Source organism: Pungitius pungitius, chromosome 12, assembly GCF_949316345.1.
Source record: "Pungitius pungitius chromosome 12, fPunPun2.1, whole genome shotgun sequence".
Lineage (NCBI taxonomy): Eukaryota > Metazoa > Chordata > Actinopteri > Perciformes > Gasterosteidae > Pungitius > Pungitius pungitius.
The window spans coordinates 8,977,409-9,003,159 of NC_084911.1; the positions used below are offsets into that span (position 1 = coordinate 8,977,409).

Here is a 25,751-nt window from a genome sequence, read left to right on the forward strand (position 1 = left end):
TCTGAGGGCGGTTCCGCTGGTTAAGTTCTCTGTACTCCCTGTCATCACCGGCAGAAATGAGACCCGACGAATGCAGAATCATCCCAGAACCTCTGCAGGTGGAAATTGGCAGAGTTATATTTAAAGTCAGAGGTGTATATGGTGAAGAGGAAGGGAGCTTGGACGGTTCCTTGTGGGGCCCCCGTGCTGCAGAACACCAGTTCGGACTGAATCCATGCAGTGAGGTGGTGGTCCACTCTACTGCAGCAGTATATACTATATAGATGTATATACAGTATATGTGCTCCATTGCCTAAAAAAAATGATGGTTGACCTTTTACTCCTTCTTATAGGAAATGTTCATATTTGGCCATAAGAGGATGTTTATGAAAATCCCCAGCATTACCGTTTGTTTGCAAAAGAGGGAAAAACAAGTAGGAACCAAGTCTAGAGGAAGTGCAATAGAGCCACTTCCCATGTTGTCAGCCTCAAGCAAGTAACAACGAGATCATTCACAAACGACCAAGCCTCAGACATGGATCGTCTGGTTTGGTTCTCTCTCCTGCTCAGCTACCTGCCAGTAACAGGTATGTTTTCTTTGTCATTATCATGTACGTTAGTCCTGTAGGGAATACTATTTTCTAGGGAAATCATTTTTTCCTACGTAAGCAGTAAGAATTTGGCGTAACAGTCTATTTTCTACAGTAGCTTTGTAGTTTTCTCCTAAACATTTTGCGCTAGAAGATGGATGTTTAGTTCGGTAAATGTCTCGCCTGTTCATTCCAGAGAGCGTAACAAAGGAGGACTGCTTCCCACCGCCAAACAAGACGATGCGGCGACAAACTGGAACAAATGCTATTCTCAAGTGTCCAATTGAATCACGTTGTTTCAAAGATCCACATTATGAGTGGTTTGTCTTTAAGGAAAACCTGCATGTTCATCTCAATCTCAGTAGCAACAAGTACAGCTTGGAGGGATCATCTTTGAAGATCAACTCACTTCAAGTGAATGACAGCGGGATCTACCACTGTGCCGTGGTGTCGAGTGGAGACCCGGCATCCGGCGCCCAACACGTAGCGTTGGGTACACCGCTTGTTGTCCGGGGTAAGAATCCTAAATGACAGACAAGCCCCAGATATGTTGATTTAAGATGAACTGGGATACAGATCTTCTTTTGTTTACAGAACAAATTAGAACCATGATCAAGTACTTTCTGTGGGTATCATTTGCGCTGCTGGCCGTCTACAGCTTGGCACTGGTGACACTAATCATAAAGAAGGTGAATTACTTGTATATAATCTTTTTAAATGTGTATTGTACCAAAGTTCATAAAAACGAGACTGAATCCTAAAGGCGTACCTTTGTGATGTGCGTTCCTTTCTATTTCAGTATGGCTGCAAAAACGTCTGGAGAAGTGTGAGCAAGACCAAAAAGGTTGGTGATAACTTTCCAATTTTATGTAATCTGGGTTTAATGTGTTTACAAAATGGAGGGAAAAGAAAACAGTAGCAGAAAGAGGAACAGGAACCAACTCGGTTTGTACCACTGGCTAGAAGACGCTCTTGCAACACCATAAATGAAAATGCGGTTTAACTAAAAATGAAATCTTGGAATCAATATTAGAATTATAATGGTATATAACAACATTTGTTCTACATTTTTCAAACAGAAGAATTCAACTAAAAGGGCTCAGTTCCGTGATGTGCTGCAAGAAATGTACAGCAGGAGGAACTTGGACAAAGACAAAAAAGATGTGCGCAGAAACCGTTCTCAGGCCGAGGTAAATGTTGCAGTATGTTGTGGTACAATTTAGCCAAACGAGAGATGGAGTAAGCGCGCCACTTCTGCATAGCTTTTGTTACAACATGTATGTAGTCTTATCCTCAGTTTGACATGGACATTTGATTTGGTTGCAGGCTGCAAACACTGAGGTTGACAACTCAAATGAGGACATCTATCAAAATGTCTGAGAGTCATAAAAAGGACTGAGAGGAAATAATGCCATGGAACGCCTGGCAGAGAAGGCCATCATGTGACAGAGGAAGCAAGAAAATCATCAAGGGCTGCAAGTAGATTGTATACCTGCTAACCTGTTCTCGTTAAGGGAGACAAAACAACCACAACAAACACTTTCTCTCCAATTGTACAGTTTCACCAGTAATGGCAGAGTTTTACATGGGGAAGAAAATCCAGGATAATTCAGAAATCTAAACAGAACACGTGATTTGAATCCCTGGATTTTATTTATTCTCTATTGGTATGTGAGGTTAACACATTTGATAGAAAATCATTTACAATTTTAGAAATAGAAAGTAGCATTTGTAATATATATTTTAAGGAAAAACATAATTTGGTTGGGTATTGAAAGTGGAAATCAGATGTGTGCAACTGTGCAAACAAGGCTTTTAGAAGACAATATCATAATATTTTTATAATAAAATATCAAGAATACGAAACTGTTGACCCACAACTTGACAAATTCATAAATCCCAAACTTTGCCAGTTTGTGTACAAAAACATTTAAGGAAAAGCACATTAATAAAACACATTTATAAAAGTATTTTGATTACAAGGTGACCAAACAATGTAATTACATTAGAGGCACATTACTCATTTTTATATTTACATACGATTACAGTGGTAAAAAGCAAAATGTTGAGTTTCTGATGCTACAGTGGCTTTTGGTGTAAAGATTAATCAACTTGAACTCACAATACGGCAATATTTCAACAACCCGTTTGTGAGGCATCCTGCTGTGTCATATTCTGTACAATAACTTTTATGCAAATACCAACAGAACACATTTAGCATTTACTTTATGAAGTCAAAGGGAATGTTTGGATGTCAATGTGCATTTTCACGCATCAAAAGCTGTGATATGAACTTTTAGATGTAGACCATTCACTCAAACATTATTTGTTCAGAGTTTTTCCCTTTCTGCCTTCTGTGATTCAGCGTAAATGGTGTTGGCATCTTTTTGGCTTCAAACATTTACGCTCACCTCAGGTATTGGTTGTAATATACAGCGCCACGCTCTGTATAAAGCCCAATAAATAAAAAATAAATAAATGCATGTCATAGCATCGAGTGGAATCACTATCTTCTGGAGTGTGGCATGAATTAAATCTGCTACTGCTAATTTGGTTTACAGCAGAGATTACTGAATGTTCTGCACTGAAGCCACTAATTACAGAGCAAAAAAAAAGAATGAATTGGCCGTTACCATTGATGAAAGAAAACGCTCAGTATGAATCAGGAATTATTGTTGAGAATACCTTGATTTTTCTTTAGTGTCAACATTTCACCAAGTGCAGTGCCTCTGTCAAGAGCTTCAAACGCGTCCTGAGGTATCGGCCCTTTTTTTGGCGAGCACAGCAACCGTTCAGAATGTTACTGTCAATCAACTGCAGCTAAACAAAAGCAAACATACTCACACACGCACATCAATGCAGTACAACCCAGGAGTATACAGTGAAAGAAGGAAAACAATCTCAAACTTGACACTAAGGAACTTCCTCAAGTCTCAGCTGAGGGAATAGCAACAAAGCTTTCTTTGAACAACGAAACGTTATAAGTCAGCCGTCAACGTACTTGATGTCGACCGTGTGACTGTTGCGTATGGAAAACGGCCTCCAAGCGAGGGCTTGCAGAGCAGCGACACACATGGGCACCAGACACACCAAGTAGAACATGACACTATGGAGACTCTCTGCGGCGCTGCAAACAAGGAGACAATTTGTTCAGTAATTTGTACGTTTACATTTCTTCATGAACTGTGAATATTGTTAGGTCACCAGGTCACCATTTCACTTGTTGCAAAAGTGACAATTTCACAACCTCAATAAGTTTGGCAGATGTTTAGAATGAAAAGGGGATAATGTGCTTCTAAATGTTAGTAAAACAAATTCCCAGCCTCCTCTAACCTTTTATATAATCTGAAATGAATAATGAAAGTATATCAGCTTATATCAGGTGACCTTTGAAATCATTGGCTTATTCATTTATATATATATATATGCAGTAAAAAATGAACTTGTTGGCAACAAAAACAACTGCTGGTGCTTCAAAGTTTCTGAGTTTCAAATGCTGTATCTGAAAGTTTGAAGATTTCTGTGGGAGCATTAAACTTTGCTTCAGTTGTTGAAGTTAATCCAAGCCAAAAGGGAGAAACTTGCTCCCTAATTCCTTTGAAACTCTTGTAAAATACAATCGCGAGGTGCCGGCACAAAGTGAAACTGTTTTTGCTGGCAGTAAATAGTCCTTTGGTTCATGCTGGCCATAAAGAAATCAAATAATTATATACCAAAGTGTAATTGAGGAGATATATATATATATATATATATATATATACATACTTTAGTATTCTGAGTTAAATAAATCATGGGGATATATTAAAATACAATGCAATAGGAAAGCATCTGTTAGTATCCAGTATGAACAGGGGGGAATGATCACAGGCAAACAAAACCTGTTCAAGTGGGCAGCTGATGCTTTTCTTAAGACCCACCTGAAAAAGAGTGAACCCGTCATCTCAAAGTCAGATTCAATTTAGGTTCCCGCATTGGTGGCACATGTAGAGGGCTGAACATTTCAGGCACGCTTTGGGTTGGCAGTAATATAAAGTATACAGAGCACCTTTTATAATATTCATATTTTCCTTCAGATTATGGCTATGCCTAGAGGAGTAAAAGATTATTACTTGACATTTAATTAGTATTACATAAGAAATCACTTCTTTAATGTGGTTTCTTTGTTGGTTAGGCTCGAGTTTTGACCTTCAGGCTGTAAAGAAGCAGGAAACTCTCTGTACCTGTCATTTGAACCCCTTGCAGCATCCTTCAGCTGTTCATATCCAAACTGGTTGAGGATATTGAGGACTATCATCGGGGCGAGAGACTGAGATGGTTTGGTGAACAAAGCATTTGTTCCAAACACCATCGAGGAGAGAGGGGAACTGTGAAGGAAGCACAACATGATGGAACACTAGATCACCACTAAAGATTACAACATGACAGATGGGCCTCATTAGATACATCTTCTGGCCCTAGTATCAAAAGGGTGCTATTTTTATTTTATGTTGTGATAACGTCCTGTAAATTTGGGTGTGAGGACTGACAGTGTTTTTGGAAGAATAATCATATTGGTTTAACCTGCGTTTGTACTTCTGCAGGTCGGTGTCAATGATGTCGGCCAAAGGCAAGCCAAAAAGACTGAAGGCGGCTTGGATTATGACCCTGCGCAGATGATAAGAGAGTGTGAATGCATTCCTTTAATAAAAGTAGAGCCAAAATAAACTGTAATCATACAAAAAAGAGAGCCGCTTACATGTTAGCTGTGAGGAAAAATGCCATAAAATAGTAGTGCTGAGGCCCGAGTGCCAGCATGAGAGCTGCCATTCCCACTTCCATGTAGAAGGTAAAAAGAATTAGCCGGTAGTAACCAAGATCCTGGATCAGATTCCGACAACTCAATACTAACAGCTGTGATGGAGGAAAGAGGCCGGCATCAGGATAATAATATAAATTAGCAGTTCATAAACAATTATGACAAACACCGGTGTGCGAGGGACAATACCTGTGGACAGATGAATCCCGCTCCGTACATGATGCTTTTGGCCAAGGATGGGAGCACATTTGGAGGAATCAGGTGCTCAGCAAATATCATGGTAAAATTATTGAAGAAAGCCAACATGAAAACCTGGAAGAAGTTCATGCACACAAAAAGCAGGAAGTCCCTGTTGCTCAGAATCTGCCACGTCAACGTTTTTAACATGGAAAACGAACAGTCCGACTTATGGGAAGTCTCATCGGGGGACATCAGTGCATCAGATTCAGATACTTTGCTATCAAAGCGGCTCTCACTGTTGAGGCCCGTGTAGACCATGCAGACACAGCTCAGGACAGCGATCAGCACTGTGAAGGCTTGGAAGGATGCAAAATCCTCCATGTTACTGGAGAGGACACCACAGAAGAGGACACTGGAAGAGCCGAGGAGAGAAGCCACCTAGGAAATAAAATTAGATAAATAAATAGTTACTTTGTTGGTTTAGAAGCCTACTTTTTGTACAAAGTCCTTACCTGGTTGTAGTTTATAAGTCTTAATCTGCTCTGATGGTGGCTAGACATCTCTGCAAACAATGCACATTGTGCCAGCAGCACAAAAGTCAACATGGCATCAAAAGCGCACAGAGCCACGGTCAAGTGTAACCCGCTCAACCAGTCCCCGGGGGTGTAGGTCCGCCACGGGAACCAGGCCAGGAGAAAAGCCAGCGAGTAGAGGGGAGCACCATATAGGATGGATAGACGTCTCTGAGAGCAGCAGGGCACTCTGGAATTATCTTGTAGGTAGCCAAAAAGAGGGTCATTGATTGCATTCCAAACCATGTACACCACCTGTGGATATTGATTCAAATGTTTCAAGTAGTGCTCAAAAGTATTAACTGAAAAGTCAATCAACATAAAGTTAAAGCTTGTTCTTTCCAATTTTACATTATTGTAAATTGACAATCGTAGAGTTTTGGACAGTTGAATGGATGAAATATACAACATCAAGACATCCATCTACGTTCATTGTAATGAGTACTTTTCACAGCTGCATGTGTATCATCTCTCGAGGGGAAGAAGGTGTGTACACGTCTGAGGTCATGTGACTAAAACGATTGGTTACAAATAGAAAACAGGTTTAACCGCTTAATGAATAGTTTCCTCGATCACACTATTTTGAGACACATGCATAAAAAGAACAGCATTTTGTCAAGATGAAATACTCACTTGTGATTGGTGGAATGCTCCCTCTGATATCTTGTACTTATTGAGAAAGAGTTTGACATAGTAGAAGCTAAATACGTTGTTTATCATGGCCGATCCCAGCGTAGTCATGGCATAAGCCACAGCTGCAGGATTCAGCCCAAAAGGTACCGAGCGTCTGAAGACGTCCATTCTCCCGGAGACAGGTGTCTTACCTGCGGGGAAGCCTGCTAAGGTAACTCAGGAACCGACTAAGTTAGCTGTCGGTCGAGACGCAGCGATTCCCCAAAACTATTTTACGCTGTTGTTTTCCATGTTAATAGTAAAACTTAATGTAAACGTAAATTCGGTCAATATTCCCATATTAAAGACGTTCTGAATACAATACAAACTACTAGATTCAACTGTCAAACTCGACTTCGGCAGCTGCGGAGAGGCTGGCTTCTTCTTTAGTGTTTATCGGCAGCTTGCATCCTTTTATGTTGCACTACCGCCATCTTCCGGATTTATTTCTCTCTTGTATCATATCCTTATTTCATATTCTTTTCACCAGACCTGTTCTTAATAAAACATGTAAAATAGTTTCTCTACATTGTTCATTCTCCCCACTCTCTAGTATTTCCTTCACTCCTGTCCCTTTTATTCCAATTTTTCCTAACTCTTCCATCATCTTTTTCTCATGTTCTTCATATTGTTTACAATTCATTAACACATGCTCTATTGTTTCTGAAACCGGACAAAAACCACAAAACCCGTTGGGTGCTTCCTTACAATATGAAGTGTGCTGTTCAAATTACTGTGACCTATCCTCAATCTGCTCATAACAATTTCTTCTCTTCTATTTCCTCCCCTTTTCTTCACAACTTTAAACAAAGATCTGATTGGTCAGGAGAGTTTTTCAGCTCAATCTACTGCCCCTTGATTCGTCGACAAGAGTGTCTGTCAACGGAAGCAGGAAATGAGGACAACGAAACATTATTTAACGTTAGATATATTAAACTTTTACGCTTTTCTTCTGAAGTTTATTTTAAAGGGCATTCATATATGTTTTTTACATACAGATACAAAAAAGATAATTTAAAACAAAGCCTCTTAATCACGGGTATGTCTGCCACCTGCCGGATGCCGGAGTGTATTTGCCACGTTGCTGTGGCGACTTCAACCCAACGCCTCTCACACGCCGGGAGGATGTAGTTTCCGTTCCTCTACACTCGGTGGTGGACGGCGCGCAACTTCTGACTGCTTGTCTTAACACACACTCACTCACACCTGTGTGTCAGGGTTGGTCCCTAAGGTGGAGCCGTCCAAGCAGAGACTCACCCCGCGGCTGTAAAATGTTAACCGACGTTATCTTGGAGGAAGATTTTGACAAGAATGGAGAGGCGTGGTACGACCCTCAGGATCTCGAACACGGTAAGAGCTGATCGGCTCTGTGGTCGCACCCTGAATCCCGCCGGACCGGGTGGTTGTGGTGTTTCATCAGTCCAGGGACAGCTGCATACACACAAAAAATTAACGCAACTAAGTCACTGAGTTATCACACCGGCTGTGATGCTCGTTTGATCGATAACAACTCGTAGTAGGCTGTTGTGGTGGCTTGTAAGTTGTAGGTTTTCTCTGCACTGGTGATATGACACGCGCTCTAATTGGCTCAGAGATTAAATGAGATTGAAGTCGATTGTCTACAGTGCATAATCATACTTAATCACACTAGTCATGGGTTGTAGGCTGAGGCCAAAGTAGCCTGCAGCTGTCACAGTTCCTGTGTGGATTGTTTACTGAAATATTTGCTTCTCATGTATATCAATGCTGCTGATAAAGACGTATAGAAATGATCAGTTAACAAAGAAATAAATACATCAAAGTTTTGTTGGACTATCTGAAAACTGCTAGAGAGCAGTAGAGTATTGTATGGCTTCTTAACTGTTGGGATTTCGTCACCTTTTCTCTTTTTTTTGTTTCATTTTCTATAAATTACGAGAAACGTCAAGAAAAAAATTATTAGTTGGATCCCTTATTAACTACTAAAACATTGAGTGTACAAATAAATGACCACTTGAGCAGTCCGTCCAAGTTGTGGGGGAAAAAATGTCCGTCCTGATACAGAAGTATAGCTTGTTCCACAGCGGGATGGCAGCAGGAAGGAGAGACTTCCTGTGGCATTTTACTGGGGAGCATCATACAACTGTTTAACTGTTTAGAGGTTTAGATTCACATTTTACGCAGCATCCTGCCTTCCGCTACGTAGTGTTGTGCTCAAGGTTGTTATGTGGTTGCCACGACACATGTCTAAATCCAATTTTAAAAAAAACTTCCCTGGGAACACATTGCTTATTGCGTGAAGCATGTTTAAATTCATTGCATTGCTATTCAAGTAGCCACACATTAGACATGCTTCACTTCAGCTAAGCGGGTGATTCAACTCTATTGCTGGACAATATCCAGACTTTTAAGCGAATTTAGAGGGAGAAAGGGTTCACGAGGAGGTCCGATAGAATGCTTTGGATTTCTCTGGGCATGAGACAAAGAGGTGCGTAGGTAACCTTCTCCACATCCAGTTCTATTCTTTGCCCGTGTTTGGGCATTGAACCCGTGTTTACATGTTTTGCTGTGTTTTGACAGATCTCCACTTGGCAGCGGAGCTTGGGAAAACCCTCCTGGACAGGAACCGTGAGCTGGAGCAGGCCCTGCAGCAGATGTACTCCACCAACCAGGAGCAGCTGCAGGAGATAGAGGTGATACATGTTGTTATGGCTCCAGTGACGCTAAACTCTCCAATGGGTGATTCATTTCGGGAAGTTCACGTCGAGGGAAGCAAAAAAACTTCCCTTCTTGTTCACTGTGAATTTCTTTTTCCCTTTTAAACAAAGGCTTGAGTAAATGCTAATCCTGACCTGCAGCAGAGCAAGGGATTTTAAATTTACCCCCGTGTTTTCAGGTAAAGCTAAACAATGAACACAACTACGTCTTTTGTCTCAGTGCTGAGACTTGCTGAATGATCTATTTGAGTTTGAGCACATGGCATTAAGCAGGCCAACAAAGATAAGCGCCTTAATTTGTTTATGGCAGTTAGAAGGCCTGTGGCTTGAGGATTTTATTGCGGTTGATATGGTAATCCCCATACATTTGTTTGCCCGTTTTCTCATGCAGTATGCGCCGCTGGTTCTACTCACCAATGACAGTCTCAAGGATACCCTGCTGCCGTGCTAAATAAATGGTTGCACTGATCGTCACCCCAAAAAGCAGTCTAGTTTAAAAAGGAGACCGAGCTATTGCAGAAGTATCTTTAATGATGATGTGAACATTCCGGTTCGCCATCGGTATCGCTCACGGACTAATGCTCCAGTTCTCCGCAACAATACTTCCTTCTTAAGGCCCGTATGGCAGTTCTTTGCTTTTGAAGGAAGCCTTTGTTTGTTATAATAATAATAATAATAAAATGCATGTGATATAAAACCAAATTTGAATTTGTGTCAAACTGTCCACCTCCTCTCTTTGTTTTACAGAGGTTTCAAATAACCAGCTTTAAAATAAAACCAATTCCCAACACAGTTTAAGTTTCACGACTTTCAAATATTTATTTTGTATCCTTCCAATATCCTAAAACCATAAAAAGACATTCTGCAATTGTGTCCAATTTGTTTTATCCGTAGGTAATTTCTCAATGAAATCAAGTTATATATTTGTTATTTCCATGCCTTATTCACCAGCACCTGAACAAGCAGGTGGACCTGCTGCGTCAGATGAATGACCAGCATGCCAAAGTCTATGAGCAGCTCGACGAGGCCGCTCGGGATCTGGAGCAAGGCAACGTGAGACTAGTGCAGGACAGCCGCCTGGCCCAGCAGAAGATCCACAGGTCTGTCCACCAGTCTTCAGTGCATCGCGCCTTTTAAACCATATGCTATGCTAAATAACATACATGCAATAATTATTTGATTGATTGCGGAACCTCAGAAGTCACATTCTTCTTTCCCCCCCCGTCAGTCTAACAGAGACCATTGAAGGGCTTCAGACCTACATGGAGGACCTGCAGACCCAGGTGGTGGAGCTAAAGACTGCCCAGGCAGAGCGAAACAAACGAGAGCTGGCGGAGCAACGACGCAGCCTGGGAGCACAGAGTGTGTCCTGCCTCAAAGAGCTGTACGACTTGCACCATGACAGGTATTTCGTGTGTGTGTGTGTGAGTCATTGCACACAATCTGGAGGACGTTGCTAATAGCAGAACCGCCCGATGAGGGAGGCAGACTATTTTCAGAGAGGGAAACTGTGAGGTGGATGAAGACAATACTGTTTGAGAAATTAAATATTCAACAGCTTTGGCGTGTTACTCGTTACTCGTAGAAGTGTTACTGCCTGGTAACCTCACAGTGATGCTGTTTCAGCCCTGATGGCGGCCGATCAGACACCTACAGGTCATCCAGAGCAAGACCAGACGTTCACCTTCAGACAATAATCCAAAGGCGGAGGAAGTTAATCCTTGATGATTGTCAGCAGCTCACTAGCATCCACTCAGCTGCTCTTTTAACTAGTAGTAAAGTACGTTTCTGTACACAGTATGTACGTGGAGAATTGGTCGTGATAGTCGCCTATCTGTGGAAAAGAGGTCTGTCAAGAGGTCTGATGAAAAACATTTTTGCTTACACTGAAAGAATAGCATATGGGGGAGTTGAATATATTTTTTGTCAAGCCCCGAGCTGTCTTTCCTGCAAATGTCACCCATCCCATTTGAATTAAACTATTCATGGACTGTGATCTCTGCATTTGTAGTCCTGACTTCCCTGTCCCCGCTCAGGCATCCAGTCCACAGCGGTCCACGCGTGGAGGCACTCTGGTCCCTGCAGGGCTCTTTCTATGACAGGGACAAACGGCAAGACCCGGAGGAGGAGAACGCGGCCCTCCAGCGCTCCGTCCAGACCCTCCAGAGCCAGATAGCTGTGGAGCGGGGCCGCCGCGAGGCCGCAGAGCTGGAGAGAGACTCGACATCGAGGGAGAACGACGGCCTGGAGCAGCGGCTGGTGTCGCTGGCCGGCTGCAGCGCTCGGAGGAAGGAGCTGGAGGCCGAAGTGGAGCAGCTGCGGCTTCTGTGGCGCGCCGAGTGTGCAAAGAGGTAGGCCCGACTTATAAAGCAACTACATCCACATTGTCAAATCCTCATGGAATTCTTTTAATGACCGGCTCGTTGAAAATTTGACATAAGAACTGTCCTGTTATAGGTTTAATTGTTTCTCAAAATGTGCCTCCTTGTCCCTCTCCGCTCTCACCAGCATCAGAAGACCAGAGCGGCTGCTGCCTGACGAAGTATTCTTTGCTTCAGACGACAGACCGTCGCAGGACGAGTTTGAGAAGGAAGAAAAGGAGGAGGAGCCGAGGCAATTCGTCCTGCAGAGGTGTAACAGTGACAGCGTTTTAAAAGGGGCGAGCGCAGACGAGATTCGCCGTGGTCACGAGCGGCTGTGTGTACGGCGAGCAGAGGCGGTGAAACAGCGGGGCATTTCTCTGCTGAACGAGGTGGACGCACAGTACAGCGCACTGCAGGTGGCGTATTAAAAGCATGTCCGGGACATTTTAGGCATGAAACATATTCAAGAAAAGTCCAAATTTAAGCTTTTTGTCTTATTAAAAGCTGTTTGGACTGGTAATGTAGGCTGAAGTCGCAGTTGAAGAAAACGCACGCACCTCCCTAAATAGGTCTGTTGTTTAGGTGAAGTACGATGAGCTGCTGCGGCGGTGCCAGCAGACGGACGGGCCGAGCCATAGAGCCACGCTGGCGTCCAACAGCCCCTCGGCGAGCGGCCGCACCCGCCGGCGCCGTTCCTCTGCTGCACCCTGCGACCCGACGGCGGTCGTCGACGGCCAGCAGCCCGAGTACAAAGCTCTCTTCAAGGAGATCTTCGACTGCATCCAAAAGACCAGGGACGACCTCGGCGACAACGGAAGCCCAGTCGAGGACAGCGGCTCTGCCTGACGGTTGCATTATTCGTAATCCAAGGACTTGCACTAGATTATTTGTCAACGATTTTTGATGAAGGGGAAACGGGGCGGTTTGCTTTGCTATAAGAAAATATCCAGAGGGTGCCGATGCAAAACTTTTGACAATTTGTAATCCACTTACCTCCTGTCACTTTGATATGTGTTTGCTTCTGTTAGTCAGCACTGATCTTTTTTCCTTCCGTCCTTATCAAAAAAATGAACTGTTACAAAATGTGTTACGATTGCAGTGATTTCAAGTCATATAACATAAGGTTTATTTAAAAATTTGCAAAAGATAATTACAAAATAAAGATTGACTTGGGAGCTATTCATAGGAAGAATAAGATATACAATCAGATCCTAAGCAAATACAAAGTACAGTATTCTGTGTTCATGTAACGTTAATCCTGTGGCTCTTAGGAAAGAAATGTACATGTAGTGCATTGTTTGTGTTTTGATGTAAGATGAAGATATGTATGACATAATCAGGAATGTTTTAATAGGATGAAAAACTGTAATAACTAAAGACTCAGGATTTTATGATCTTTAGCTTAGAGGTTAATGTGAGTTGGTTTTATAAATCGCCAGAAAAGTATTACATTTTCTCACATTTCATTTAGCTGATGCTAAGTCCAAGTGGACACTGGAATACCGCACTTTTTTTATCAAATTTTACCTTTTTATTTATTTATTGTAAAGAAGTTAAGAGAATATTACATTATATTTATTTTCTTTATTGTTACATCAGCAGAACGGCTGAGAAAGTAACACTACACTGGGCTGCATGTTGTGTTGATGTAAATATTCTGTCTGGCGCAAAAACAATACAGAGGTAGAATACTAATCTGTATGTATATTAACAATTTCCTGATGAAATCACTTTGCTCTCACCTTCCATGTAATGTTCATGTGAAGGAAAGTGATTAATTGACAGTGCTGATGTGTGAAAATACAGTTAAATATAGTATGGCATTAAACAAATCACTGTTTTGTATCTGTGAAACTTTTCAACTAACTAATTATTAAACATTTGAATTTTCACCGTGTCTAATTTCTGAAACAACTCAGTGCATGCATTTGAACATTTGAGAGCTGAATTGTTGAGAAGAGAGAAAGTATTACATAGTTTGTTTTTGTAGAAATGATTTAAACTGTCCTGAAATGTGTGAAACCAAAGCACAGCAGAGAAGCATTTTCTCTCCTACAGCAAACTCCTCACTCCCGAAGTCCACCATTCACAAGAACACACTGAGGTCCAGCAAACAATTAATGGGGCTTTGTCTCTGTTCATAATTAGGTTTTGCATACTGAGATTTCCCCACCATGCTTTCCAATCCAATAAACCTCCCGAACAAGGGGATTGCATACCAGCATGCCTAAATGGGACAGGTCTCAGCAAGGCTGTGCACGCAAGCAGACATCTTATAAAGGCATCTGCATAGCAATCAGTACAGCATCTGGGAATAGAGGTTCAAATCTGTAGAAATTAAGCTACAAGGAATTTGGATTCACGCTTTCATTTTTTAACGCATTTTGGGCTCATCAATGAATCAATAAATATCTTTCTGATAACATGTGTTTTATTCTCCATCTGTAATCCTTGACGTTATAAATGAAAACATTTTTATATGTAGAGACAGAACACACGTGTGACATCCTCTATGTTTACCTTTTTAAGTCTCCGTGTTTATCCCGTTTTTTGACGTCATATTACAACGACTTGTGGGCGATTCCCTTTCCGTAACTCAGCATCGCTGAGAAATGGGTTGTGAAGGGCTCAAAATACCTGTTAAAAAGACAAAAAGACTCAAGTAACAACCGAAAAAGACCTTACATAAATATATGCCTTTGCCTTTAGTAAGTTAAATTATTCATCTATGCGCTTCAGCGATGCATGTTGGTAGCGTGGCCGAGTGGTCTAAGGCGCTGGATTTAGGCTCCAGTCATTTCGATGGCGTGGGTTCGAATCCCACCGCTGCCATTACTTTAACATTTTTGTCTTGGTTCTAAACAGTGGATGCGTGAAATTAGCTGAAAGACACGTTTTTGTGTGACGTGTTACGTCACATAAATACCGTCAACGACACATTGCCGCTGCATAGTAGTTATGACCTTTCGATTGTTAGAGATCACTGGGAAAGTCGTTGGAAGTGCAATGGAGCACTCTAGTGGCGATGTGTGAGCTAAGACACGCTGGACTCGATTTTTAAGAAAACAATTGTCTTCAGTAGAGGAAAAAATAAGTTTATTGTAGGAATTCTGCTTTATTTCTTAAACTGTACAAAATTACTAACTTAATATGAACTCTCAAGATATGTAAATCAAAACAAATATATAATATATAACCCAGAAACATGCTATAAATACATCAATTTACATTTTGACATTTGGTTTACAAACAATTTAAAACGAATGGTAACCTACAGAAGTCAATAATATTCACACAATGCTTCTCAACAGCCTGGTAGTTTCATCATTTAGAAATCAGACACATAAACCAACATCAAAAAGATGGGAGAAATGATTACATGACCAAAGACATTATTAAGGGGATTTTCATTTAATTTGCTGGCTATCTTGAGACAGTTTATGGCCCTGCTGTCAATTACATATCCTCAGTTTGAAGAGACCATGCAGGACAGCATCATCAGCAGCAGGCTGAGGCCCAGCAGCATCATGACGAGGAGGTGCCGGGGCAGCTGGGAGGCCCATGACATGCTGAACAGAACGGATCTGGAGCGGGGCCGTCTGGACTTCAGGTATTGCTCAACAGAGTCCACGAGGCTGTAGGGCTTCGGACAGTAACCCAGCTCTCGTCGGGCCTTGTCAATCTTGAAGGTGTGGCTCACAGCTATGCTCCTTACCTGCAGGGGAAGATATTTGTGTTAAATGCTGACATGATGTGTCATCAATACAAAAAATGTCTAGAGGCTGCGAACACCAGGTGAAAACACCAAGTCATGGTTTGCACAATGGTTCACATTAACCTCAATTTGGCCTCAACTTGGTTTTACATTCTGATAGCCTGTGACTGATGGGGGCCTCCGGTTACTGCGTCTTCTTACCCCTGGGGGGTAAGGTGTCTGCGTGTGAGGTGACACAAGAGTTCAGGCGGACACGAGTGAGACAAGAAGAGTTTCCAAGAAAATCTTTCCCATTTTTCCATCCTTTCACATCACGTGAAAGCGGCTGGTGGTACACCCATTCAACCTCCTTCATTCAATAAAAACCTTTAAAAACAGGTAGGCCTTAGTTTGAAACAGGCTGAATCACTTTCCCATATCATTGTAATATTTAGCACACATGACTTAAACAGGTTGAATGGTGCATTTGCTAAAGATTGCAATTTGTGATCAATTGAAAAACTGCAATGTGGCTCATTGATGCTGGATTGTTAGTTGAATCATTTAACCGTCACCTGATCCATCCATTAAGCTTAAAGGCCGGTTGAGTGCTGAACTTTGATGCAGGTCTTCGTGGTGCAATTGTAGTTGATTTGACATTTGAAACGTGACATTTATGGGAGAGGAAAAACACCTCTCACACATAACCGCATGGAAGCAACCGCCACAGTCCGGAGGTCACTTCCTGCAGACGGCACCTTGAACTTCCCGTTCTGACCCTCGGCGGCCTAATGTTTTATTCACAGGACAATCATCGATCCCCGGGGCCGGCAGCTGTCTGGCCCGAATGAGCTCCAGGTGCAGGCCAACGGGGCTCGGCTCTGGTTTCTGTCTCATCACACATTCATGAGAAGGAGGCTCCTTAAGATGCATCGTGAAGGTGTCCCCTGGTAGGATTACAGCAAACATCCCTCATCCTGATACATCGGAATTATTGTGTATTTCAAAGTACAGAATATAATATTTCTAGTGAATATGTCAACGTTGGGACTTTTTTATTTTTGCCAATATTTTGCCTTCAAAATCCTCTGCGTTTTTTTCATGATTCATGCAGCAGAGATAACATCAGACGAGGGAGGGGGAGGTGCGAAGGGGGCCCCGATAGGAAAATACTTGCCCTAATGAAGTCTGTCGTCAGTGTTACAGGCGAGACAAGAATAACACAACGATGGGGCGGGTAATCCACCTCGAAAACAGGCTGCAACCCCCATGTCGGAAAAATGATCGCCAAAGTGGTAGCGCCTTGAACTTGAAGCATTGTATCAAATAGCCAAAGAGAGGTCGAAAGTCAGACTGTATGGACATCTAAGAGAAAACGACTTCTCACTTGATTTGTAAACATTAGAAATCGATTTCATTCGCTAATTGGAAGTTTTCTCCAATAGAGCATATTGTTCACCCACAGTTCCAAAGTGTCGTAACGTTCACGTTCATTCAGATTAGAGTTCAACGAAGAAGAAAATAATGCTTTAGAAGGGATGGAGAAGGCAATTACCTCACTTCTGGTAAAGAGCAGGGGCACTCCTATCACAGGTCTCAGAACTACATGCAAATATTCCACCAGGACGGCTGAAAACAACAATGGACAGTGAGTGCAACAGCATGCCACGTTGTGGTGTAATCATTTGGAGAGAATGAGCTACCTGCTGAGTAGACAAGCGAAACGGGCAGGTTTATCAACGGCCTGCTGTGGCCGAGCGTTTCGAACTGCGACGGCAAGATGAAACACACACAGTTCACGGCTGTATCGTGTCTAATCGTCCTACTTAGGACGTTGCACTCAGTCCACTCGTTGGTGGACTGTTTGTGGATGCTCAGTAATGAAATATCCTTTGACTCACCAAAGGTGTCAACCACTCAAACAGATTGACTGAAACTCCATCATTGATGAAATAGGCCTGTCCACTCTGCAGAAGAACCAAAAACAATGAGATAACGGGTCATTCACTTTATTTGAAATGGAATTCATTCATCCATTATTTGTAACAGCCTTTCCTGATTTTACAGGGTTGGGGGGGGGGGGCGTCTCTCTGTCCCTGGGGGGGGGGGGGGACTGATTATCTTCAAACACAAGCGATTATCACCCAGACTCACAGCGACACAGCTCCTCTGCAGAGCGAGCGCCTCAGCTGCCAGCGCGTGGGCCTGCACCAGGTTGTCCACGTGTACCCAGTTCATCCTGGCCCGGGGGTCCCCGAACCGGAAACTGAACAACCGGCGCTCCACGTTCACCTGAGCGGGAGAAAAATGAGCGGGAAATGAGGTGTTTGAGGCGAGAGCGGGACACGAAGAGCACGGCGAGCACCTCTCAACGCAATCAGTCACTAGCTCGGAGAGTTCTGGCAACAGGCCGTTAGGATTATAATCCTAATCTGCTTGTGGGTTGAAGGCGCCCCCAAGAAATACAGAGTGCGGAGAGCGGACCGTCGGAGCCACTCGGCCGTCACCAAAGCCAGAAGAAGAACACGGCGCTGCCCTTCAGCGGAGCGTACTGCCGCCCCGTGTAACTGGACGCCCGCAGGGCTCCATTAATAATGGAAACTCTGCCGGCGAGGCCTCGCGTGCTGCAGGAACGGGGCTGGAACAGTCTCTCACCATCACTCTGTGCAGGTGCCTCCGCTCCTCGGGTCCATAGATGCCACAGGGCCGCAGGATGCAGGTCCGAAGGAGACCCCCACCTTCACGTGAGAGGAGTGAAACGTTTAATCTGATACGAGACGATGTCCTCCATTCAAACCCCTACTTATATGGACGTGAAGAAACGATCAGTTTTGACAGACATGAGCGCAACCAGTAAAGCTCGGTTGAATAATTGTAGGTCTTTGCTACCTTATTTTGTGATAGATAACTTTAAAAAATCGTAAAGTATCCATTGATCCAGCTTTGAATTCAAACCACTCACACTTCACTTTTTCCCTGAAAAAACAAAAAGCCAATGTTCCAAACCACCAGTGACGAGGATTCTTGGTCATTTCTCACCTTTCAGGAAGCATCCGTTGGCAGAGAGGACCATCTGCTCCGCAATCGCTTTAGTTCTGGAGTAGTGGTCGATGTGCTGCAGCAGAAATACGAATGTTGAAAATGTGTTCACACATTCTGTCTATTTTGTTGCGCTCTTTGATCAAAGTTTATGTGATTCACTAGTTTATTCATAATAATTTATGGTTATGAATAAAGTTGATATGGAAAAAGCCAGCTCTATAGTGCAATACTGTACAAATACTAGGTTACTAGTCAAATTCATGGATTTAAAATGTATGTTTTAATGAAAGTATTAGCATAAGAGTGAACTACAATTATCAAAAAACAAAAATGCTTTATTTGCAGAGGGGCCCATTTCAGAATAGTACACACCATATCATTGGATGACACATAATGATGCGTTCCTATTTATATTCTTCTTCTTCTAATATAATCCCTTTAATGTGCTAGCTGGAAAAGGTGAGGATGATGGAGGAGTACACACATTAGATTAGAAATTCCATTGTTTATTTTCTTTATATCAATATTCTCAATCTCTAAAGTGACTGAAGCTATCAACGAAAAGTTCAAGTTCAGACCCGGAAGCCCCCCATCAGTCACAAGCCATCACAATGTAAATCAGACAAAAGTAAAATATATAAATAATAAAGTAACATCAATGTTTTAGCTAACATAAAAGAAGTGTGCAGGGTTAGGGTTAGGGGTTAGGGTTAGGGGTTAGGGGTCAGGGTGCAGAGGTCACCCTTTTTTACTCACTATGTTGGGGGGCACAAACGGCACTGAGGCCTCATCGGCCTCCTCAATTGGTTTTCCGGCAAACACCACATTGATTGTACTGGTGTACACCAGCCTGGGGATGCCCCTCTCCTTACACACTGAAAGAAAGCAGGTCACCTTAAACACACAGATCTGCTTCAAAGACTATGCAGATGTTTTGTGGAGTTTTGCAGGTTAATTATACACGTCTGTCAGGTCTGGACTGATAATGCCTAATTCAATTTGGCTAAAGTGGACATGAATGGCATCAAAAAATTACAAATTCCTCTCTAATCCAATATTCACTTCAATAAAAATCTTTATCATGCGTAAGCTCTTATTATATATATATTTTCATGGCAGTGTATGTTGGACTGTGATGAATGAATGAATTCTCATCATTACCGTTTATGACGTTATTTGTCCCTCCGACATTGATCGACTCCACCTGTTCTTTCCTCAGCTGGCACACAAAGAGAAAAACAATAATAATTAAGAATAACATTCTGTGCGCTTCGCTTCGGTGACGCAACCTGCTCATGTGCCCATCAGCGCGGGTCATCGTATGATGTCAGAATTTCAGCGTGGTTTTGTCATCGTGGCAGAAGTTCGGTGAGCACGCGCTCAGTCTTACATCAGGACCACTCGCTCCCTCACGCACTCTCTCAAGTGCCTCTTGACTTTAAGCTCAAAGATGTCGCAAATCTGGGGTTGAGGGGGGAGGAAGAAGAGAGAACTCGCATCTCTGCTTGAGGCATGCGGCCCGTTGCTACATCCAATGTGTCTGGCTTTTTTATTACTTAAGTGAAAGGTTCGCTGAAGTAAAATGGTTGTATTATTTATTTTTGCACACCAATGAAAATGAATTAAGTTCAGTTCGGGATAAGCATGAGAAGAGATGAAGATGTCACCTGTTCTGGTCCAGACATGCCATAAGACGCTGTGTGGAATATACAGTCGACCCCTTCACACACCTTATACAGGGAGGAATAGTCCCGGATGTCACTCTGCAAGAAAGCAATGAATCAATCCCAGCATTGTGGACACTTATCTTAATTAGTTCTAGTAGTTCTAGCAGTAGTTCAACCCTTTTTTTGTGCTATCAGCACTATCCCATTTAGAACGTAAATTAACTCGATTTTGATAAAAGGACGCCGTATATAAAGAGCACTTGCCACGAGAGGCCAGTTGTAATTAAGGTAAGTGTGCCGTGAGGCCTGCAGGTGAAACCTGAGTCACGTCTCCTCCCTTTCTGCTCCGGTCAGCAGCTGCTGTTCTGTGTTCGCTTCCTGACGGACCGTGAGGCAAACTGACAAATAATATAATAGAGTCCATCTTCGAGTGGGAGCGGTTGTGTATTTTTTTTCTTTTTGTTGTTTAAGCAGGAAAGCACATTATTAACTGCGAGATGACACACCGACAAATTCATTAATAGTTGGTTCTGTGTATTTGCACTGGTGTATGCATTATATGTGTTATAATTTGTTGCATTATTTTTAGTGCTGTTGCTTTCCATGAACTATGTGAAGGTAAATGTAAATAGTTATTCCTTCAATGTTGTGCATCATTCTGGTTATTTATCACAAATTTAAGAATTTACTAGTATTTTCAAGTCTCATATTCAGAAATCTAACCATTTGGCAGCTTTTAGACATGTGAGGTCTTATAATGACCATGCAGGGCCTTAAATGTCTTTAAAGAGAGAGCAGTGAACGATATGTTTGGGGGTCAAAATGCCACACAAATAGAAAAAAAACAGATAATAGAAGAACTACATCCTGTACAATAAAACACTTTAAACAATAGATGAATATGGATTTTAAACAAATAAGCAGGTCCTTGTTCCCCGTCTCATACCTGATAGAAGACGGCTCCGTCGGGGGTTTCACAGGGCAGCTTGTTCACGTCCAGGAGGACCACGGACATCCCCTGACTGGCCAGCTCCCTCCCCAGCCTGAACCCAAAGTATCCCCCTCCACCCGTCACCACTACCTTGCCCGTGGAGACGCCCCGGGTCACTGGCGCCTCTTCTCCCGGTCTGGACGCCGCACGCTCCGGGTTGCTTACCCTGCGGCCGCCGGGGGCCACAGTCGGGCCCGAGGCGACGGCAGGGGCCGGGAGGCTGAGCCGAGGCTGGTGGGGGGGGTTGCGCACGTGGGCTCCGCTAGCCTGCAGGCGACAAAGGGGGGCGCCTTGGCAGGGAAGCTGCTTCATCTGGCAGAGGGACCGTCCACGCTCCCTCATGTTGGGGCCGCACAGCTCCATGAGAAAGTCCTGGTGGGTGGAGGAGGGAAAATGGTGTTGTGGAATATTTCAGTAAAACTAGTTCGGGGGAAGAGAACCATCTGTTTCAGCGTTTGTCTTATAAGAAAGAAAACTGGGTCTTGATGAATGATCAAAGTTGTAAAAGTCCATGTATTGCTCGCAAGCGGGAGGTCAAATGCACAAGCACGTATCACGGTGCTCCGAGGAGATGGCGTCTCCGAGCTTCCCTAGATCGTGTCTTTGAGTGATGTCAACTCCATCGCTTTTACACTCATTATCCAAAAGTTTAGCAAGACATATTTCATGTATTTGGAAACCGGAGAACTTACGCTCAGATTCAAATTCAAAGTTCTGTGGACTTAATTAATGGCTGCACGACATCAGTTGGTTATGACTGAATGGTAAAATTAGGAAAAATGTAGGAAACGTTGAAGTGGACATAATATCCGAATTCCATGTAAATGAATAAGTTTACAGTTGTTCAAATTGACTCAATAAATGAGCATTATTAAACTGAAAAGCGATGACATATTCAATAAGAATGTGCTACACTCATCAGTGAGCCAAAATGTAGTTTATTACTCCATTGTGCAATAAGACAGTATAACGCAGTATAACAAATCTTGGAACTTCTGAACCACATGTCACATCAAGCAACTCTTATTAAACCAGGCAGCTAAACATTCAGCATGCAAAGTGATGAATAAACAACACGAGGATCAAATTGCCAGCACGTGCACATTTAAAACTGTCCAAATACTGCTCACATTGAAGAACATACCTTAATATTTCTTTCAACCTCTCACATCCATCTGTGTTGGGGTGGACTCATGAAACCTCCCTGCTTTGCACCTTGCCTTTTTTCCTCTCGAGGTACCTCCTTACATTTCTCGCCTCTCAATCACCTGCCCCTTTGCCTATGGACTCTCCGACTGTGATGTGTGGACGCAGCGTGCCGCCCGGCTGCAGGGAGGATCACGTTTCCACCAGCTTCAGTCGGACAAGACGCACCCCCCCACCCCCCCGTGAATTTAAATAAATACATGGTTTGTCTCAATAACAGATTGTAGCCTGCTTTTCTAACAATTTGATTGTATCCTCAGTGAAATAAATCGACGGCACACACACACACAGCTTAAAATAGTCTGATATAAAAACATTTGCACTTCCATGGACAGACGAGACATCAGGCCCTTGGACCCCGGTCGCCCACCCCTCCTTCGTGGGAGTAACGCAGCCAGACGTCCTTCTGTATGTCGCTGTGGTCGACCTTCCACAACTAGATGCTTAATGGCACGTCCTGCAGAGGGAGCGGACGCTAAAAAGCTAACTTCCTATGGAGCAGGGGCTTATTCTGTCATGCTTTCAACTGTCAGCCCAGCAGCCCCTCGTGTTTTTGTCCCTATTAACCTTGTTTTCCAGGCCAGTCAACGGGAGAGAGCCACTCCCCCGTGCTCTGTTGCAGAGGGTGTGGCTGAAACAGCTGACGGGGATTTGCAATCTAGGATGGCCCTACATAAGCCTGGGTCCTCCTGCCATTCGCCGCCAGATCGTTCCGTCATTCGAGCGAGTACCGGGACCCCGACTCGCCTGCTGACTGGCCTTATTCAGAGGACACCCCGCTCCTGACTAGAGCTGTTCTCTGCACTCTTTGTTTTTGTCTATAGAATAAATCTATTTTTTGCTCCCGAAGACCTCCCTGTGACTCCTCTGTGCTGCGCTTGGGTCCACGCCCTTCACTACAACGTCACAGAACGATCTGGCCAGAAAGATGGACCCAGCAGACAAGGAGGCCCTGCAAGGGGCAGTTTCCAGCCATGGAGAGTTGTTGGGCCGACACCATCAGATGCTCCAGGGACTTCTGGATACCCAACAGGCCTTCGGAGCTCAACTTGGGCAGATTGGAAGGAGCTTGGAGACTATCACCGCCCGCTTGGCCCCATCCCCCGATCCTGCCGCTCCACCCGCTGCGCCTGCCCCGCCTCTGGCAGTAAGGGAGACGCCAGTCCCACCACCCGAACCATATGCTGGAGATCTGGGAAGGTGCAGGGGATTCCTTCTCCAGGTTTCACTGGTATTTGCACGACAACCTCTCACCTTTGCTTCAGATGAGGCTAAGGTATCTTATGTCACTGGGCTATTGAGAGGAAGAGCATTAGACTGGGCCGAGGCGTTGTTGGGGGAGGGCGGCATCGGTTTTGTTATCTATGCTCGCTTTATGAGAGAACTGAGAGAGGTTTTTGACCACCATGTTTGTGCTGGAGACCCTGCTAAACGTTTACTCAATCTCCGACAGAACCAGAGAAGTGTGGCGGAGTACTCTGTGGAGTTCCGGGTGGTGGCAGCAGAGTCCGGCTGGGGGGACAAGGAGCTACGAGGGGTTTTTCTACACAGCTTGTCGGAACAGATGAAGGACGAACTGGCTGTCCGGGACGAGTCCGATTCCCTGGACGCAGCAATCAAACTAGCCATTTCACTCGATAACCGTCTTCGGGAGCGACGTCAGGAGAGAAACTATAGGCCCTGCACTCCTGGGGGCACCCATTCCACATCATCTCCAATCCCGAGACTCTCCCCTGGGGGCCCCGAGACCTACTGTTCAAACCCCAGTACCTACGTTCAGGCGGAGGAACCCATGCAGGTAGCCCGCGCAAGCCTCACTCCCGCTGAACGCCAGCGTCGGATCAGAGCCGGTGAGTGTCTGTTCTGTGGCAAGATGGGACATTTTCTGACTGCTTGTCCGCGCCGCCCAAAAGACAGGGCTCACCAGTAGCTGTGGGGGTCCTGGCGAGCACTTCAGAAGACCCCCGCAATAACAGACTCAGAACCCAAATCCCAGCTAAAATCTGTCTCAAACAGCTGTCGCTGCCCTTATTGGCGTTGATTGACTCGGGTGCCGAGCAGAGTTTTTTAGACACCGAGGTGGTTTCTCAGGCAGGAATCCGTACAGAACCACTAGTTCCTCCGGCCTGTGTGTGTGCGTTAGACGGAAAGTCCCTAGCCCTTGTCACCCACCGCACTGAGCCCTTACTCCTTATTTTGTCTGGTAACCACCGCGAGGTAATTCAGTTTTTAGTGTTTTCGTCTCCTAAGACCCCCCTAGTTCTCGGACATCCGTGGCTGAAGCGACATAACCCTCACATTGACTGGACTGCAAGTAAAATCAGTGAATGGAGTAACTTCTGCCACTCTTCCTGTCTACAGTCTGCGTTGCCTCAAACCGGGGGCAGTTTCACGATCCCAGAGTCTGCCCCCCCTGATCTGTCTTTGGTGCCTACGGAGTATCATGACCTCGGCGAGGTATTCAGTAAGGAGAGGGCCTTCTCCTTGCCACCGCATCGTCGTTATGACTGTGCAATCGAGCTGCTACCGGGTTCCACCTTTCCCTCTAGTCGTTTGTATAACCTGTCACGACCTGAGAGAGAGACAATGGAGACTTATATTAACGACTCACTGGCCGCCGGCATTATCAGAGCATCTTCCTCGCCTCTCGGGGCAGGTTTTTTTTTGTGAGTAAGAAGGATAAGACTCTCCGCCCCTGTATTGACTTTCGGGGCTTGAACAACATCACGGTTAAGAATAAGTACCCCCTACCGCTAATCAGTTCTGCCTTCGAACCCCTACAGGGAGCCACCATCTTCAGCAAGCTGGACCTAAGGAACGCATACCACCTGGTACGAATTCGTGAAGGAGACGAGTGGAAGACAGCGTTCAATACACCCCTAGGCCACTTCGAATACCTGGTAATGCCCTTTGGGCTGACCAACGCTCCTGCAGTGTTCCAAGCGTTGGTGAATGATGTTTTGAGAGATTTTTTGAACCGGTTTGTCTTTGTTTACCTTGATGATATTTTGATTTTTTCCCGTGACCTCTCAGAACATCGACTTCATATACGGCAGGTCCTCCAGAGGCTTCTGGAGAACAAGCTGTTCGTAAAGGCCGAGAAATGTGAGTTTCACGTCAACTCTGTGGGCTTTCTCGGCTACATCATTGAGAGGGGACAGGTGAGGACGGACCCGGAGAAGATTAAAGCAGTGGCAGAGTGGCCGGAACCCTCCTCCAGGAAGTTGCTACAGCGGTTCCTTGGCTTCGCCAACTTTTATCGCCGGTTTATCCGGGACTACAGCAGAATTGCTGCTCCCTTGAC

General features: G+C 44.2%; 4 protein-coding genes and 1 non-coding gene across 7 annotated transcripts; 3 read left to right on the forward strand and 2 right to left on the reverse strand.

Annotated features, from left to right (window-relative positions):
• Nucleotides 1-489: 489 nt before the first annotated feature.
• Nucleotides 490-3,050, forward strand: si:ch211-139g16.8 (uncharacterized). Its single transcript, XM_037477071.2, has 6 exons — nt 490-566; nt 766-1,083; nt 1,164-1,258; nt 1,369-1,413; nt 1,649-1,759; nt 1,896-3,050. Exons 1-6 carry the CDS (start codon nt 515-517, stop codon nt 1,947-1,949), a joined length of 675 nt encoding a protein of 224 aa, XP_037332968.2. The 5' UTR covers nt 490-514; the 3' UTR covers nt 1,950-3,050.
• mfsd13al (major facilitator superfamily domain containing 13a-like) lies at nt 2,528-7,161 on the reverse strand. 3 transcript variants are annotated; one of them, XM_037477070.2, is made up of 8 exons: nt 6,750-7,161; nt 6,057-6,371; nt 5,554-5,982; nt 5,305-5,459; nt 5,130-5,213; nt 4,790-4,933; nt 3,571-3,696; nt 2,528-3,389 (listed from the first exon to the last, which is right to left on the reverse strand). In XM_037477070.2, exons 1-8 carry the CDS (start codon nt 6,915-6,917, stop codon nt 3,380-3,382), a joined length of 1,431 nt encoding a protein of 476 aa, XP_037332967.2. In that variant the 5' UTR covers nt 6,918-7,161; the 3' UTR covers nt 2,528-3,379. The 3 variants fall into 3 exon arrangements, with proteins under 3 accessions (XP_037332967.2, XP_037332966.2, XP_062422217.1); XM_037477069.2 differs by having other exon boundaries at nt 2,528-3,696; XM_062566233.1 differs by lacking the exons at nt 2,528-3,389; nt 3,571-3,696 and adding an exon at nt 3,718-4,655.
• Nucleotides 7,162-7,857: 696 nt separating this feature from the next.
• cdr2a (cerebellar degeneration-related protein 2a) lies at nt 7,858-13,708 on the forward strand. Its single transcript, XM_037477615.2, has 7 exons — nt 7,858-8,138; nt 9,348-9,460; nt 10,436-10,584; nt 10,713-10,889; nt 11,521-11,835; nt 11,993-12,263; nt 12,430-13,708. The coding sequence occupies exons 1-7, from the start codon at nt 8,060-8,062 to the stop codon at nt 12,691-12,693; spliced, it is 1,368 nt and encodes a 455-aa protein (XP_037333512.1). The 5' UTR covers nt 7,858-8,059; the 3' UTR covers nt 12,694-13,708.
• An 889-nt stretch (nt 13,709-14,597) lies between these two features.
• On the forward strand, nt 14,598-14,679 carry trnal-uag (transfer RNA leucine (anticodon UAG)). Its single transcript has one exon. It is a non-coding gene; the product is annotated as a tRNA-Leu (tRNA).
• A 348-nt stretch (nt 14,680-15,027) lies between these two features.
• On the reverse strand, nt 15,028-21,656 carry sdr42e2 (short chain dehydrogenase/reductase family 42E, member 2). Its single transcript, XM_037476708.2, has 11 exons — nt 21,197-21,656; nt 20,251-20,346; nt 19,745-19,802; nt 19,340-19,458; nt 18,581-18,656; nt 18,197-18,279; nt 17,696-17,833; nt 17,443-17,508; nt 17,245-17,308; nt 17,097-17,170; nt 15,028-15,562 (listed from the first exon to the last, which is right to left on the reverse strand). The coding sequence occupies exons 1-11, from the start codon at nt 21,602-21,604 to the stop codon at nt 15,314-15,316; spliced, it is 1,431 nt and encodes a 476-aa protein (XP_037332605.2). The 5' UTR covers nt 21,605-21,656; the 3' UTR covers nt 15,028-15,313.
• Between the last annotated feature and the right edge of the window lie 4,095 nt (nt 21,657-25,751).

Bases quoted from the DNA above. Each gene is read 5' to 3' on its own strand.
- sdr42e2 (XM_037476708.2), bottom strand. From the start codon at position 21,604: ATGGAGCTGTGCGGCCCCAACATGAGGGAGCGTGGACGGTCCCTCTGC. The intron at 19,459-19,744 runs GTAATGATGAGA...GCTTTCTTTCAG, and splicing joins GACAAATAACGTCATAAACG to TGTGTAAGGAGAGGGGCATC. The intron at 17,309-17,442 runs GTGAGTCAAAGG...TTGCCGTCGCAG, and splicing joins TTGAGTGGTTGACACCTTTG to TTCGAAACGCTCGGCCACAG.
- si:ch211-139g16.8 (XM_037477071.2), top strand. From the start codon at position 515: ATGGATCGTCTGGTTTGGTTCTCTCTCCTGCTCAGCTACCTGCCAGTA. The intron at 1,259-1,368 runs GTGAATTACTTG...TTTCTATTTCAG, and splicing joins TGACACTAATCATAAAGAAG to TATGGCTGCAAAAACGTCTG. The intron at 1,760-1,895 runs GTAAATGTTGCA...ATTTGGTTGCAG, and splicing joins GAAACCGTTCTCAGGCCGAG to GCTGCAAACACTGAGGTTGA.
- cdr2a (XM_037477615.2), top strand. From the start codon at position 8,060: ATGTTAACCGACGTTATCTTGGAGGAAGATTTTGACAAGAATGGAGAG. The intron at 10,890-11,520 runs GTATTTCGTGTG...GTCCCCGCTCAG, and splicing joins TACGACTTGCACCATGACAG to GCATCCAGTCCACAGCGGTC. The intron at 11,836-11,992 runs GTAGGCCCGACT...CGCTCTCACCAG, and splicing joins CGCGCCGAGTGTGCAAAGAG to CATCAGAAGACCAGAGCGGC.
- mfsd13al (XM_037477069.2), bottom strand. From the start codon at position 6,917: ATGGACGTCTTCAGACGCTCGGTACCTTTTGGGCTGAATCCTGCAGCT. The intron at 5,214-5,304 runs GTAAGCGGCTCT...TCATCTGCGCAG, and splicing joins TTTTTCCTCACAGCTAACAT to GGTCATAATCCAAGCCGCCT. The intron at 3,697-4,789 runs GTACAGAGAGTT...CCTTGTTTGCAG, and splicing joins GCAAGGGGTTCAAATGACAG to CGCCGCAGAGAGTCTCCATA.